Genomic DNA, 16,322 nt, shown 5'->3' on the forward strand with positions numbered 1-16,322 from the left:
GACTCAGCCCGTGGAATCCGTCCATTTCAAGCTTTAGCAGAGCTTTAGCATTTAGCGTCACCTAAATCAGAAGCAGTTTGGCAGTGGGTCTCGTCCTGTTTGTGGTGCTCTCATCAACAGATGTCAGAACGACGTCATGCCGGCCTGCAGGAGTAGTCTATCTCTGTTAGGATAGTAAAAATGTACTTTGTTGTTAGAGACTATCATTCAGTCAGAGTTCTCTTTTCAGGGTCTTGGGGAGTTTTGTTTATTTACAATATTGTCATGAGGACAGTTTTTTTATTTTTGATCTACATCCAAAGAATTAGCTCTTGTTTAAATATGAGGCATCATCAGACCAATAAAAAGCCAGGCAGCTTAGCAACCACCCTGAGAACCTAAACAGGAGAACGCCATGTTCCCCGTCTCACTAACTGTGATGGAGGGAAAAAAAATATCTTAGAAATAATAAATACTGCTACTGTGAGATGTTTTTTTTCATTGTTGGAAGGTGAACTTTTTAAAACACCAGAACATTAAGAGGGACCAGACACGAACAGCTGCGTTTCCAATAACCACACAATTCCACAAGTTGAAATGATGAAATTAAATTTGCTTAATGGAAACACGGCAATTTCCATAAACAAACAAAAAGAAATCACTTTTTTCAATTAAGTTTTTGTGCTAAAATGAGGTGGTTTTTCAGCCGTATCAGAATAGATGTGTTTCACAACAAGTGCAATAGAAACACTTTGTTTCTTTCACAGGAGCCATGTGATACGGATGTTACTGCAGGTGAAAAAATTCCTGAGATTAAGCTCAGATTTTTAAATTTTTTAAACCATTAAAAAAAAAAACCTACAATGAGCCTGATACGCCGTCATAGATTGGAAAGGGAGAATTCATGAATATTTATTTTTATGTCTTTTTCTGTAAAAAGCCAGAGTCTCATTTGGATTTACATTTGACTCTGCTTCTGTCGTACATCTTTTGGTTTCTACATCAGGTTTCTTCTTCTTCTTGAGTTGCTCTGTGTGTCGCTGCATCCATCATCAATGCTTTTCTTCCTTCTACAAGATCAAGTTTGCAGACACAACTAAATATCTATCCTGTCAGTAGAGTCTGCCTTGAGCTGTGGATCTCCGCAATTTATTTCAAAAGTATCCCCCACTTCTTGTTGTTCTATCAAAAAATAAACCAATAAAAAATATTGAGATTTGTGGTTGTAAAGAGACCAAAAAAAATAATAAATAAAAACTTAACATGAATACTTTAGCGAGGCATTGTTCAAACAGCAGTTGTGGTTTTATTGACTAGCTGTTGGATTGATGGTTCATAAAGCAGAAGCAACAACAAAAATCTGTTCCAAGTAATGAGGATGTAGAAAAGAAACAAAAGAATCTGGAAACAAGTTTAACCGGAAATTTGTGGGAGAAAAATATGACAGTTTATTTCCTTATTTCCAGCTGGCAATATCATGGACGAAAAGCAACGTCACAAATAAGAGGAAATGTACTCTCAAGCACTTTTCATTTATTTTTAGCTAAAATGTGGATAGTCCACCTGTAGCACAGAGCTAAGAGGTTTTACAGGAAGTTAGCATATGGCCGTCATGGTCGGCCATCTTGCCTGCAGCTAGTTCTGTCTCGCATGAATTATTTACCTTTTTACACCTAAAGTGTTTGTGTGTTTGTAGAAAAGTGAATAAACATGAGATTTAAAAAGTGATGATCATAATCAGTGGATATAAAAGTAGCACCACTGTGAAGATGCCAGGATTGTCTGATGAGACTTTGATGAATCAATTCAAACGTTTTCCAGCTTTTATGCTGCATATCTGTGCAAGTCAGCTGGAAAACAAACAAATCTGTAAGGGATAAAATAATAAAGGAGCTCCAGCCTGGCTCTGCAGCACAACAGACCAATGCTACCAACATGCCAAGTTTTCGGACGGAAAGTGTTGCATCTTAAGAATCAACTTTTTGCTTTCTTTTTAATGTCATAGTAACTGGAACCACAAATATCCAACAACTTCCAGCACCATAAAAATTTGGAAAAATTTGCTTTTCGTTCTTTTGGTAAAGAAAACCTAAAAATTTCTTCTATTGTATGATTTAAATCTGCAATGATTTTCCATAAGAATTATTGTTTGCCTCATTAGCAAACTGTTTGCACTCTAAGAAAATCAGATTTTTGCCGTCCATAGGCTGTTTTGCTTTGATGATTCTGGCTCATGTGGCTGAAGGTTTGGACACTACTAGACCAATTCACAATGCAAAGTTTTCAACAGCGTTTCACTGAGAAGTAAGCATTTTACACAGCTGAATGGTTTCCATGGAGATTAAAGGATTTCTTAAACATCCATCCATTTTCTGTACACCCTTGTCCCTCAGTGGGGTCGGGAGGGTTGCTGGTGCCTCTCCAGTTAACATTCTGGGCGAGAGGGGGGTCACCCTGGACAGGTCGCCAGTCTGTCACAGATTTCTTAAACATGTTTAAAAGAATTAAGGCAACACTACAGGTAAGTTTTTGATGAAGGAATAACATAATAACATGATATAAAGTTGATTTTTGCAATAATACTGTCCCTTTACAGTTATGCAACAACAATTTGGACGTTGTTACTAATTTACTTTGTTAAATATTACAGAACATCACATTGAAGCTGGAAAAAGTGATTTATTTCACAAAAATACCTGACACTGAAACAAGACAGTTTTGATTTTTTTTATACTCAGAGTATGTACAGCAAAAAAACAAAACAAAACCAAGCAAACAATAAATATATCTCTAGAAAAGCAAGAAGCCAGTTTTTCTTTTTTGCTTAAAGTAAATGTACATAGCTTGAGCGCTCAACCCTACAAATGACGTGAGAAGCAAAACCTGCGACTGGTGTGTTACGTAGCATCTCTAAACATCTGTATCAAGCGGGGGAGGGAAGTCGAGACACGGCGACAGCGAGTCCTGGCTGTGGGTGGAGCTAATCCCCGTGTCAGAGTCCGTGTCTGTGGCGTCCGCCGGCGACGGGCTGGGTTTGAGTTTTACCGTTCGGGTCAGGCTGTCCTGAGGCTCGTGTTTGAGGAGGACGAGGCTGGGCTTCGTTTCCTCCATCCTGTCCATGATTTGTAGGGAGTTAAGCTGGGCAGCTAGCTGCCAACATTCCTGGTCCTTGGCCATCAGCGAACCGTCCATATACATGAGCTGCTTGTCCATTTCTGCAACTTGGTTCTGCAGAGTCACTCCGCTGAAGAGGCTGCGCTTCAGTTCATTCTGTAGCCTCTCAACTTCTGCTTTGTAGAAGGATTCATCGGTTTCAAAAAGGGCCGTAGTGGCGGCCGCCCCTTTCTGCTCGCTATCCTCTTCCGGAACCGGAGGGAGGCCGAGCTTCCTCAACTCGGCATCGATCTCCCGGGACAGCTGGAGGATGAAGTCTTCGTGCTGCTGGACCTGCGTTTCCAGCTGCTCGATGCCGTCGCAGGCGTAAAAGTACTTCTCCAGCTGCTCCTCGCTGTTTGCTGCCAAACTCAAGCCACAGGCCTGGTCCGAGAGACTCTCTGAGTCGTCTCGCGGTCGATTCTGGAAACACTCGATCTCCGAGTCCACCTCCCTCATGCGCTGGATCTGCTCTCTGATGGTGTGGTCCTGGTTGAGGATGAGCTGCACCATCCGTTCCACCTCCTCGGTGCCGGGGGAATTCCTGTTTTCATTGTGGAGTTGCTCGAGCTTCCGGAAAGCCTTCCTCACCATGCGCTTTTGCTTGTCTACCGGCAGAGGCTGGGCTTGCTGAGCCCGACCGAACTCCCATCGCTTCGGCCTGGCTCCCTTGGACTTCGCACCCTTCTTTGCTGTCTGCGGAACGAAATCACTTGTTTTCACCAAAACGAACTGGATGAAGGGTTTCTCATCGCCCCAAGCATACCAAAGTCTCAGGATTCTTGTGAGAGGCGGCAAGGCCCGTTCGAACCCTCTCCAGCGCTCCACAAGACAGAAGTCTTTGGGCTCCCCGTCCAGAAGCCTTTTGCTCTCAGGAAGTGATTTGTGGTCCTCCAGTAACGCCTGAATCATATCTGTGCACGTTGTGTGCTTTGTGACTCCGCAGACGACCTTCTCCTCATTGCAGACGGTAACTTGAATCTCCTTCCCGACCACAGGATCAGTATGTTTCGTCCTGGGTGAGAGAGAGAGAAAAACAATGTTCACAACTGTGGCTTTGGAACGACATGTTTGAATTAAAGTTCTTTGCATCCACTTTCACCTGCTGTAGTTTTTGCTAAGTCCTTTTGTCATGGTAGTTTTGACAGCAGTCTTTCATGTCTAATTCTCTGTGACTTTTATACAAATATCAGAGTTCACTGTTAAATTGCATTCATAATGCAAATTGAAGCCCTTTCATAATTGTTCATGTAAGTTTAATTTTCTTGAAATTGTGGTTTTTATAAAATCTCACTCCAGGACCCTGAAATGAGAACTCTGACCGAATGATAGTCTCAAGACATAACAAGTTAACAGCTCAGTTTTTGGACACCAGAGACAATATTCCACAGTAACATGTCCTGAATGACAGCTGCTATCCAATGCAGTGGACAGAGGAAAATTCAGTATAAATATAACTTTAGTTTTCCCCAAATGTTCTTAAGCATTATTTTGTGCTCTTGTTGCAAACTGGGTGCATCGTTACATAAACAGTTTATAGAATAAGGCGACATTTGACAGCAAGACCACATTTCATAACATGACAACCATTTCCTAAATAAAAATGCTCGATAAAGCCTCTTAAAGCAGTAGTTACAACAATATAGCCTTGAATTAAATTTAAATATAACACCATTCCACCTCTTTTCATGACTCAATGCTACATTGATGCTTTTCCATTAGGCCAGTGAGCATAAAACTGGATTCAGTCATTTTGTGCTCCCCTGCTTGATTCTATTAGGCTGTTACTCATCATCTTACTCATCAGAGACGATCATTTGGTTCTGAGCTATTTAACCCCAAGGCCCTCATTAGGGTTTTGTCTGCATCATAAAACTTGTTCAAAAATTGACCACTGATGGGCTGATGATGTCCATCTTTTACCAGCCTAATGGAGCACCGGTAATATGCCGGCCCTAATATCCACTCATTAAAGGACACGCTGACAGCCACAGTAGATAACGTAGCCAAACATTTCAATCTGATTTCAAGATAAAGAGGGACCCATAATGTTATCGGTTTGTTCTGAAGATGACAGGTTTGGATTTTTTCTTTTTTTTTTCTTTTGAAGATGATGTGATTTATTGGACGTCTGTTACTGTCTGCCAAGTTCCTGTTTCTCTGGGTTACATTTTGAGCAAATGCCTCTGAAAACAAAACCAAAATGACTCATAATTCTCCTACAGCTACAGTCCAAATCTAACCACACAAAGATCATTTGCATAATGTCACTGAAAGACAAAAACATGAACTCTACCTCTGGCCCTGAACCTACGGCTAATTTTGTGGTTTGAAGAAATATTGTTATACTTTGGCAACCTGGTTGATGTGAATTCGAGAACCTGTTAGCATCAGTAAATCAAATTAATGTGCTGTCTAATGTTAAGTTTCACTTGGAAAAGGTTCACACACTTTGTTTCAACTAATAAAACTGAATGACATCAACTTATCACCTGCTGGGTTTGGTGTTTACTTTTAGATATTTTGCCCTCTGACCGCATTTGTTTTGCTTATAAAATGAAAAACGGTAAAAAAAAAAAAAAAAAAAGGAAACTGAAAACGGGTTAGCTTGACTATCAAATGATAGGTACCTTTTCATTGCAAACACTAAATACTATATATTGGAATATTACATAAATTACATAAATTACAAGGTCTTGTAAGTATTTTCAAACCTCTTGACCTTTTTTTATTTTGTGTCTTTACTAGCACATATATGGAGAGTGAAAAGTGCCTGATTACAATAAATAAATAACTTGGGAAATAAGTACTTAACTGTCATTAATTTATTAAAAATAAATTATGCAATAAATACAGAAATAACTGATTATTATTGTGCACATCGTGAATTAATTTAAGAAGTCCACTTCACCCATCCTACGAACGAAAAAACAAATGTAACTGAGAAATGCTCTAACCACAGGAAATGGAAGTAGAAGAAAAAAAAATTAGCAAATAGCAAAAACAACATGAAGTATAAAACTCTGCCAAGTCACTCCACAAAATGGAAGTCCTCCAGACCACTTGGGGCTGTCTAGAGTAGAGTAGTAATGTAATATTTACATTCCTGCTGTTCTATAATACTGCGAAAGAGTTTCCCAAATATAATAAGTGTAGAGCGATTTTCTTTCTTCTGGACATCCCGTATGAATCACGACAGATCTGATCCCATGTAATTTGGTGATCGACTCCTCCTAGTGGTCTGGAGCACTTCCGTTTCGCAGAACAAGTTTGCAGTGTTTTATACCTGCTGTTATTTTTGCGGTTTGCGTCATTTTCCCTTTTGCTTNTTTTTTCTGTGATTGTTTGCTGATTGTTTGCTGATGCATTTGCTTTTCGTGTTTTGGAGTTTCCATCAGTCATGTGTTTGCACCACATTTTGAAGTTTGTTGTCTGTTTGCACCTGTTGGCTGCCATAGTCATGCATAATCTGATGATAGATAGTATCTGCTTCATCTCAACTTTTGCCACCCACTGAACAGCAGGAGAAAATAAAGATGATACAGATATCCATTGCGTAATATCTCAACAGAGATAAAATAGTCCTTTCAGAATGGAACCTACATGTTATCTCCCATTTAGCAGATATAAAACTTGATAACACAGTGTTTTGGTTGCAGCACAACGTGAAAACATAACCAGAGTGCTGTGTAAACTCCAACTGAATCAAGTCTCTGGAATGTGGCACATTGCGCATTAAAGCCCAGTTAATGGTTACACAAACCTTCGCAGGAAATCGGGGAGAAGAAAATACCTGAGGGAACACAAACCTGACCCGCCTCTGGCATTTCTACACATCTTGCGTGACAAATGCACCCACTGTTTGTATTCCCCACTAATGCTACCGCTGCAAAATGAAGGAAGCAGCAGGTAGAAGCAAACAGCCACACCTAATCTAACACAGCAGGTCTGCCATTAGTCATATATGCGACAGAGTATTAGGGCTATGGTGGAAAAAAAGGAGTCCATTTTAAAAAAAATAAAGTTTTTGAGATTATTCTCAGGAATTTTCTAGAAAAAACAAACCCTTTTAGAGATCAGAAATGTTATCGTTTTTCTAGAAAATTTCTGAGATTACGCTGAAAATTTCAGATTTTTTGTAGCAAATTTTTGACGCTTCAAACCGAGAAATTTTCAAGTTTTTTTCTAAAAAATTTATGAGATTAATCTCAAATTTCACAAATTTTCTTTTTGTTTTTTTTTTAGAGGAAATTTACTCTTTTTTAAATGTTTTATTTTTTTACAATGGCCTTAATACACCGTCACGCATATGTTTGTGCTTCTTGAAGTACAAAATATAAGTTTAAAATTCAAAAAAGAAAACCACGAAGGAATTAGCCATTTTTTCATAAGGATATGGAAGTGAAGTAAATGAACAAAGCAGCTCTACCAGACTTTTATAAATAAACCAAGGCGTAAATATATGACAGACATGTTGCTCTGGTCAGTCATTAACAGTGAAATAAATACGCTGTACAGACAATTGTGTATTTTGGAGCGGGTGAGCCAAGGCCTCAGCTGTACAGGAAGAGGGGACAGCAGAGCAGGGAAACACCTGTGTTTGTCCTGAGCCACAATCACCAACTCCCAGGCAACTTCCTGCCGCTGGAGATTGACCAGAGAGGGAGGAAAGGGAAGAATGGGTTCCATATCGGTCACCGCCAACATGTTTTCAGCTCAGCTCCAACTTGGGAGTTAGCGGCAGTTCTCGTCACAGTGGTTTTAGTCTGGAAGGAACGCAGCATTTCAGAGACCAATATGTTGCTTTTTGATACATGTCTGTTTAACATGGTCCGACTAGCTTTCGTCTCCATTGGTGAACTTTTTAATGCTGAGTGACACATTGCTTGGTTTGATATGTGACCTTCCCTTTTTTAATGTGTAGAAGACTACAACTAACACACTTCATCAAAACTTACATAATGTGAGCTAGCCGGCTACCAGCTTTTCGATGCACCTGGATTTTGAGAAGCATCAGTTTAAAAACTGCTTAAATGTTGTGTTTTTTTTAATCATTTTGTCAAACTAATGCCATAACCTTATTGGAACTGAAACAGTTAGAGACTATATCAGTACAACATGAAGAGTTTGTTTCTCCTGTTTCTGTTTTCGGCATATTTAGTGTAAAAATATTTATTTGTTTAACTCTATGTACTCTGAGTGCTTTAAGGTTGCTTCAACTTGCTGTCTTTTTTGTTTTTTTTTGTTTCATCTGTTGCCTTTATCTTGCTGCTTTCTTCAAGTTTGGCTCAGTTAGCTGCAAGTTTTATTTCGCTGTTCGCTTCCTGATGACTGTAGCTTGCTACTAGCTTCCTTTTAGCACCAGCTTGCTGTTAGCTTCCTGTTAGCTTCATCTCACTGATGAGGCTAACAGTCAGATGAGTGCTAGCTTCATCAGTTATCTGACTGTCAGATTCAGTCAGATGACTAACGCTGAAGTCCTTTTATTTTCAGCTAGCCGTCACCTATATCTAGCTGCTAGCTTCACGTTTGGTTCAGCCAGGTTTTAGCTTCCTGTCTGAATCATTAAAAGTAAAGCAGTGTTTCATAACTTGTGGACTTAGGATGTCTTGTGATCATATAAAAAAACTTGGCCTTTTTACATAACCCAGGTTAAATTCCACTTCCAATACTTGTTGTGGCTGTCCTGTAGACTTTTATGCTAGTAGTGTGACAAGGTGAGAGAAGTTCATTTAAATGCAATCTGTGGTTTAAAAATCACAGCTTATTTTAAAGTGACTAATTTAAAATAAGCTGCATTGGCTTCTACATTGCCTTAGGATCAACTTAAAATAAGAAGTAAAATGGATTGTTCTCATGCAACATTTTGGTTTGGATTTCTGAACTGAAATTCCCCACATTCCAAACAAGGATTAGTTTAACAGACTAGTTAAATTACACCAATAACAAAGTTACTCTTTAAAGGGATTTAATAGGTTATTTCTATTACATATTCACTTTTTCCTGCATAAACAGCCAGGGGCTTATCACTGAAATGTGTGGTTCATATAATTAACCTAAGCCCCTACCCCCTAACACACATCAGACTTCACTTCAACCGAACTTAGATCTAGATTTGTAGGAAGACCAGAGTTCGATTACGCATTCACACGTCCCCAAATGAACCAGATTTTCTAAGCAGGCGAACTAGAGTTTGATTAAAGTGGACTAAACTCAAGTGGCGTGAATGCACCGTAAGACTTCAAAGATGCATCACTGTGAAATTACGAATGTCATTCTTGAAGAAAATGTTGCATGAGAACAAACATTTTGATGAGACTGTACTCAGCTGTCAGGAATGTCGTAATACACACAACCAGCGCATGCATCACTGGGCTGATTGCATCACAAATGAAACTATGATAAGGGTTGACACTTTTTGGGCCACTTCGGATGCTGATCTGGATTCAGAAAATGAGGGCGCCTTCATAGGTCAAACACCTTTGCTTGACAAAAGATAACTCTGTCAGGGATGTTGATACAAACTCGAAGCAAATGCGTGGCATGCGGAACTAGAGAGCAGGATGCGAGACGCTTCACCTCCGTGTCCCCGTCCATCTACAGCTCCTCACAGTGAGGACAGATGGCGAGTAGCTAATGGCACAGGACTGGTTGGAGCTCAAGGGTTCACACTTGAGTGCATTCAAGAAACCCGAGCAGACCGGCCTGACCGCAGGTTGAACTTGGAAGCTCTGACGCACCGGTAGACATCAGACATGTGGGAGGAAACCTCTTCTTAATTATAGGAATTCAGGATGTGGGGTTCAGTGTGGAAGGATAGCCTTGCAGCCACACTGCGGTGGCATGGTCCTGTGAGTCGTAACACTCGTAATAACAACTCTAATTCCCTGTTGTGTCAGCAATTTGCCAGATGCAAGTTGGCACAGAGGACTGCAGGCCACAGCAAATGACAGAACTCACAACCTTCCACTGTCTCTGCACGTCAACTAAGGTTAGAAAATGTGAGATAATGCCACAGTGGCAAAGACTCCCATGGGTCATTAGTGCATTATAAAGTGCATGAAATATTATCAAAGTTACACTTGATAAAAGCTATATTGGATGACATTTTTATAAAAGTTGAACATTATTCGGTTGGTATGACAAGCTGCGTTCACCAGACCCTCTCTGACCCGATGGATATTTCTAATAGAGTTCTGTACGGTGGAGCTGTCTCTTCCCATCTTATATTTCTCACTGGTTCTTTCAGTCACTCCTGATTACATCTTATCAACTTCTCTACACTTTATGGACTGGATTTTGGACCTTGGACTATGTTTTTGTTGCTGTTTATTGCATAAACTCTGACTCTGGCCTTGCCCTCTTCTGGGTCCTCCAGTCACCACACCAGCCATGTTTCCATCAAGGTTTTTTATGCACATTTTGTAGTATTACAGAAAAAAAAAACAATTTTGCAAAAAGATTTTTAAGCTCACTTGAGGAGTGTTTTAGAAGATGAAAACACAATTGCTGAATAAGTTCTGATGCAGCAAACTTTCCCATCCGCTGGCAGGTCTATGCATGGTGGAGGTGTGATTTCAAAGTCCACCCCTCCAGCATGGAGGGGAGGACTGTCAGCCTGGAGCGGCCCACGAGAGGCACTTCAGGCTGGGCAGAGGAGTGGTGGAACCAGGGGTCGTGATAACGGAATATTTTCCATCTCTGGCTGGTTTTTAAAGGGTGTTGGGAAAATCTGAAGGTGATCTGACAACTTGGTAACTAAATTTATCTAATGTAGACAAAATCATAGGTAAAAAAAATTAAAAATCCATGAATGATCAGATGTTGCTGAAACACTTGAAAACTGAATGGGTAGAATAGCACTTTGCACCAATCCAATAGCTGAAGGACCTAAATGACAGATTAAAAACTATACATGTCTCTGTTGTGGAGTTTATATATCTACTTATCCAAAAAATTAGAAGCAAAAAGAGCTTTAGAATTAAAAATGTTTATTTTGTCGATATACCGTTTTCAATTAAAATGTGATGAAGTTCTTTTGACTTTTCAGGCAGCATTTTGCTGATTTGTGTGTAGAAGAACAAAAACTGAACATCTATTTACCTTAAATCTACATCTTCACAGCCTTTCAGGCCGTCTTTATCTCCAGTGACAGTCAAACGTATAGATTAACATGAAAAGTCAGCAGTAATGTATGTTTTAGTTCAAACAGCTCATTATGGTGCTGGACGGAAAGCTGAAAGATCAATAAAGATATTGAATTCCCTTCTGAGCTGGAGGTGAATGTTTGTTACAAATGTCAATGTGTAATAGGAGCCATTTTGCTCAAACCTACAAATGTCAATGTCATTACATCAGAGAAGAAGTCGGGGGAAACAGAAGGTTTTTAAACCATCATTCTAGATAGAATTTCTGGATTTAATTAAATAATTAAAGTTATGCTGTTGGTGTTTAAATATTGGGACCATTAGGTTAAACTTTGTCATCCAAACTACCTTAAAAAACTCTACTTCAGTAAAATGTGTTTACTTGTAGAATTTTGTCAGATCAGTTGAATGAGTTTTGAACATCTGATGATGCTAAAGTAACAGTATGAAAATTGATCTTCAGTGACTGTTAATACACACCCAAACCAAAACTCTCTCATTTGCATTTCCTGGACCAATCAAATTAGCGTTAGCCATCTTTTCTTAATCCAGTTATGCGAAAAGTTTATTACAAGAACATTTGATGAAGTTCCACCCAAAACAAATATGGATACCATTAAAGAAATAGATCAAGTCAAAGGTTCACATCCAACCAAGAAGCAAGCTTCTCCTTGGTTCTTGGTTTTAAATTTTAAATATATAAATTTTATTTATTTAACATTTTCTTAATTCATCATTTGATTATCGTGCAACTTACAACCTTAAATAAAGTCATAAAAAACATTTAACTACAATCTGAGGTGGTTTCAAAAGTTAGATGGTAACATTTTTTGAACATTAAAGCAAATATTAATTCAAGTGTTTATATACAACTGCTTATACAATACATTTTTGGGGAGTGAGAGAAAGTAGAAAAAAACATCACAAAACTACCAAACCAAGTTTTGCTTTTTTAAACTTTACTGGACTTGTTTTATAATGACTCCTCTATGGAGCTAAATTGGGGCCATAAAGTTTGTTCAAAAGAAAAGAAAAAGACCTTGAATCTGAAAAGTACTTGTGAATGTTCATTTCAGTTTCACTTTTTTTTTCAGTTTCAAAACTTTCCCCCCCAGTTTTAAAATAATTTGTCACTTTAAAATATTTCTCTTTTTTTCCCCATTTCTAATTATCTTCACTTTGAACGAACCACTGGGAAAAAAAGAGGAAAAACCAAAACGTCATGAATACAGTAAATGTCTACAATTATATGGCATGTCAAGGATGAGATTATATAAACGTCTGCCCAGTTTTCTTTAACTTGTGTTGATGTTTTCTATGAATATTAAAGGAAAACAAAGAAACAGAGACAAAAAAAGAAAAGCAGGACAGGAACAACCAACTTCTGGACAGAAGGGGCTTCCTGTCGTTCTTATCTGAGCAAGGATGAGGGATGGAGGAGGAAATAACATCGTGTCTCTATCTGGATGTGTCCATCTCTGAGATGACTCCCACTGTGATAGGCATCTCTGAGCAGAGACACAACACACACCCTCTCCTCTGTGAGCCCTGCTCCCCCCGTTCACCCAACCTGCTTTGCTCCCCTCCTCATCTCTGAATCACCAAATTAGGTTTTGCTTGGATGAAAGACAAATTGTTTCCCCTGATTCACCCGGTGCAAATAGCGTCTTTTTATTTGTTAGCCTCTGTGAGCTGATTTGTAAATACTGAGCTGTTTAGGCAGCTGATTGGCCTTGGGTACGGCAGTGTGCTGAACAGCACCACCAGCTGCTTTTAGCCACATTTCTCACTGGTTGGCAAGATCTAATGCAGAACTTTGGGTCTAATGAAAGTATGTTTAATATCTTAGCAAACCAGCCTCATCGGAAAACGTATTCTAATTTACTGCATATGACTGGAAATGTTAATATAAGATGAAGATTATTTATGGTGCTAACATTACAATAAACAGGACGTAGAGGAGTTTGATGTTACCTGCTACATATTAAACACTTTGCATTGGTACAAATCGGCTGCATGCTGTGTGGTCAACTGTTTGAGGATATTCTTTTTTATTAACGTTCTGAACATGTTGCAATGGGCCCTAATTTAGTCTTTTTTAGGGGGTAAAATGTAACCATATTTTAGAGCTCTTCTGCCGCGACGCCATTTTTAATATTTTCTAAAGCTAATCGCAGAGCGTAAACAAATGTCTGGAACCGATAACCATGATCAGTTCCAGACATTAAGCTACTAAAACAAGTAGCTTAACAATTCAAAGGAAATCAACTACTGAGAACTGATTGATTGCAGACATTAAGTTGTTTTGCTTTTCTGTTGGATGGCAACCGCTTCAGAATACGCTCTCTGCGAAACGCCAAACACTCTCCTGTCAGCTACAGTGAGGCTGAGAGAATCTAAGCCAACGCATTTCATCCTCTGACAGGTTTTAATGTTTCACAGCTCGGCTCAGCATCTCGGTGCGAGTTTGAGCCGGTCTGTGTAATCAAACGTCTGACATATCTGCAGATCTACACGCTTCACATAATTATAGGTGCTACAATTGTAATTACCAAGCAAAGCACACACACTCGCACACCGAGCGGCAGACACACCAACGTAAGACGGCGACCAGAGACGACTTTAGTCTGACTGTCTGAAGTTATCAAAGGCTGTGGAGAGCTTGAAGAGATATAAAAACAAATCCAGTCTAGTGATGGTGCCACTGTCAAAGCGTTTAGCGGCAATTAAACATAATAGCCCGCTTTATATCTTTGTTGACTTTGGTGGTGATTCAAGTTTCTGATAAGTAGAGCTAATGAAAATTCACTCCCTCTCTCTTAGAATCTATCTTGCCAGAACAGATTCTAGAAGAGTTTGAATGATGACACACAAACAAAATAAACTGCTGTATTTTTTCTTTAGCCTAAATGCCGAGGTTTGCACTTTTGGGACGTTGGGTTAAAAAGAGACTTTAAAAGGCCTCACTTGAATTGGAATCAGAATCAGCATTATTTGGCAAGTTTGTGCACCTGTGGAGGTTGGTTTTTGAAAATAGCACCAACCTCAAACAGTTTGTGTCCAGGATGTGTGGAGTCTGCAGATATTTCAAATTCAAAAGTACTTTAATCCCAAAGGCAAATTAAATACTAATAATATTTTGTGGATGAGCCAAACCACAGTGATGGGTAAAAAAAGGTCAGCCAAAATTAACCTGACATTCACAGATTAACATACAATAGACGATGAAATATGCTGTATAATAATGTCATTGTTATAGATAGTGTTAGCAACTTTAGTTTACACTACAGAACGAGTTTGTTCACTTAAGCTAACATTAGCCTATAACCTGCTAAGTAGTTAGCACTTAGAAGTATTAGCTATAATCAATTTTTACACTTTATGGGGACAAAGGCAGTAAGAAAATATGTAATATACTGGTCTATATTATTTTTGAAATGTTGCTTTCTAAATTGTTTGTCAATAAAAGTCTTATTACACATATTGGCGTCGATAGCGTTAGCTCTTCAATTAGCATTCAACTAATGAGAAAAAAATGCTTAGTTTTAACACAAATACAAAAAATACTGATAATAGCAAACCATAATGTATAGTATAACATGTTTGTAACTGGCCTGAAACTTTGTTTGCTGGTCAATTTACACACACTCTCTCTCTCTCTCTCTCTCTTTCTCTCTCTCTCTCTCTCATTTTTTTAAGTTTAAGCTAGCATAATGGCTTCAGACTAAAATGTTTTCTGACTTTAATCACGTTTTGTCTCATTTTTAATAAATACTCAGAAAAAAAATCAAGTAAGCAAAATTTATATTGATTAATCCAACTGCTACATCAGTATTATTAGCTCAGATTGCTAAGCGAGTCTGATATTAGAGGTTCTACTATGGCTAAGCTAACTAATGCTAAGTACTACTGGATACAAACTTGAATTCTTGCTCCAAGACAGAAACTTTTCTCAAAAAAGACTCAACACATCAGCCTCACAGTAAAAACGAAGAACAGCTGACCGAACCAACGTCTTCTGTTAAGTTCCAAATCAGCATTTTTCCAAGATAATTACGAAATGTCAGAATTTAACCATTGCTGAACATGAAAATGCAGAGCAAGAAAAACTGATGTTACTCTCTCATCTGACCATACAGAACGCAGACTATACCACTCAGAGTAAAACTTATATTTGCAACTTCAAGACACACGACTGGCCCTCCGCCAGAAGAGAGATGGATCAAAAGCTTAAGACGGGTGTTTTCCAAACTGCTACAGAAAACTGAAAAAAAGAGAGTGCTTCACACTACAGAAGCTGAAACATATTTGCTATACACAGTTTTGACAGAAAAGGTTGCTGTAATTACAGAGGGGGAGAAGGTCAAAGGTAAGATCATGAACTATAATTTCTGAGGAATGAGAGCCACCGATAAAGTTCACGCGTTAATGCTGCGGTGACAACAAAATTAGCAAAACTAAACCATCTCTCATCCCAACCTCTCTCCAAATGTGTCAGAACTCCTGCTTTTCTCCTGTTATTTCCAATAAAAATGCTACACACACACCTCAGGATTTACAGTCAAATCTGCGGGTTGGAGTCAACATTACAGTCTAATCCTCAGAGGTTTATAATGTGTCATAAACGGGATTAAATACATCTGTCTAACTCTGTTATATTGCTTCCTAAGGTACACATGAACAGCAGCTTAACCCGCTTTGTTCCTGAAGCTGCACAAATCCGACGCGCACCGCGCGCTGCGTAATCTGGCTCCGCGCACAGGAGCGCCGTCTCTCTGCACAGAAGAATACGCACTTGGCCGGTTTCAAGTAACCCTCCGACCGTCTCATCAGGTTACCTGTTCTTCAGTCGAGCTTTCAGGAAGTTCTTCCCAAACGGAGCCATGACTCTGGAACGCGAGAGGACAGACGGGGAGACGGCCATCCAAGACAGTCCCGGCGATCCGAAAACGCGCTACAGTCCCAGCAGCATGGCAGGACGCTCACTGACTACGCTGTGCTGGAATGTTTCAGATGGGGAGAAAGAAAAAAAAAAGTTTGCAA

The 16,322-nt window shown here is 39.2% G+C and overlaps 1 protein-coding gene across 1 annotated transcript; it reads right to left on the reverse strand.

Annotated features, from left to right (window-relative positions):
• Positions 1-2,716: 2,716 nt before the first annotated feature.
• Positions 2,717-16,322, reverse strand: rassf9 (Ras association domain family member 9). The gene is made up of 2 exons (XM_015031632.1): positions 16,118-16,322; positions 2,717-4,147 (listed from the first exon to the last, which is right to left on the reverse strand). The coding sequence occupies exons 1-2, from the start codon at positions 16,201-16,203 to the stop codon at positions 2,890-2,892; spliced, it is 1,344 nt and encodes a 447-aa protein (XP_014887118.1). The 5' UTR covers positions 16,204-16,322; the 3' UTR covers positions 2,717-2,889.

The sequence above is a fragment of the Poecilia latipinna genome, unplaced genomic scaffold (genome assembly GCF_001443285.1).
Source record: "Poecilia latipinna isolate Pla-1442-1.1 unplaced genomic scaffold, P_latipinna-1.0 Scaffold213, whole genome shotgun sequence".
NCBI classification, from domain to species: Eukaryota; Metazoa; Chordata; class Actinopteri; order Cyprinodontiformes; family Poeciliidae; genus Poecilia; species Poecilia latipinna.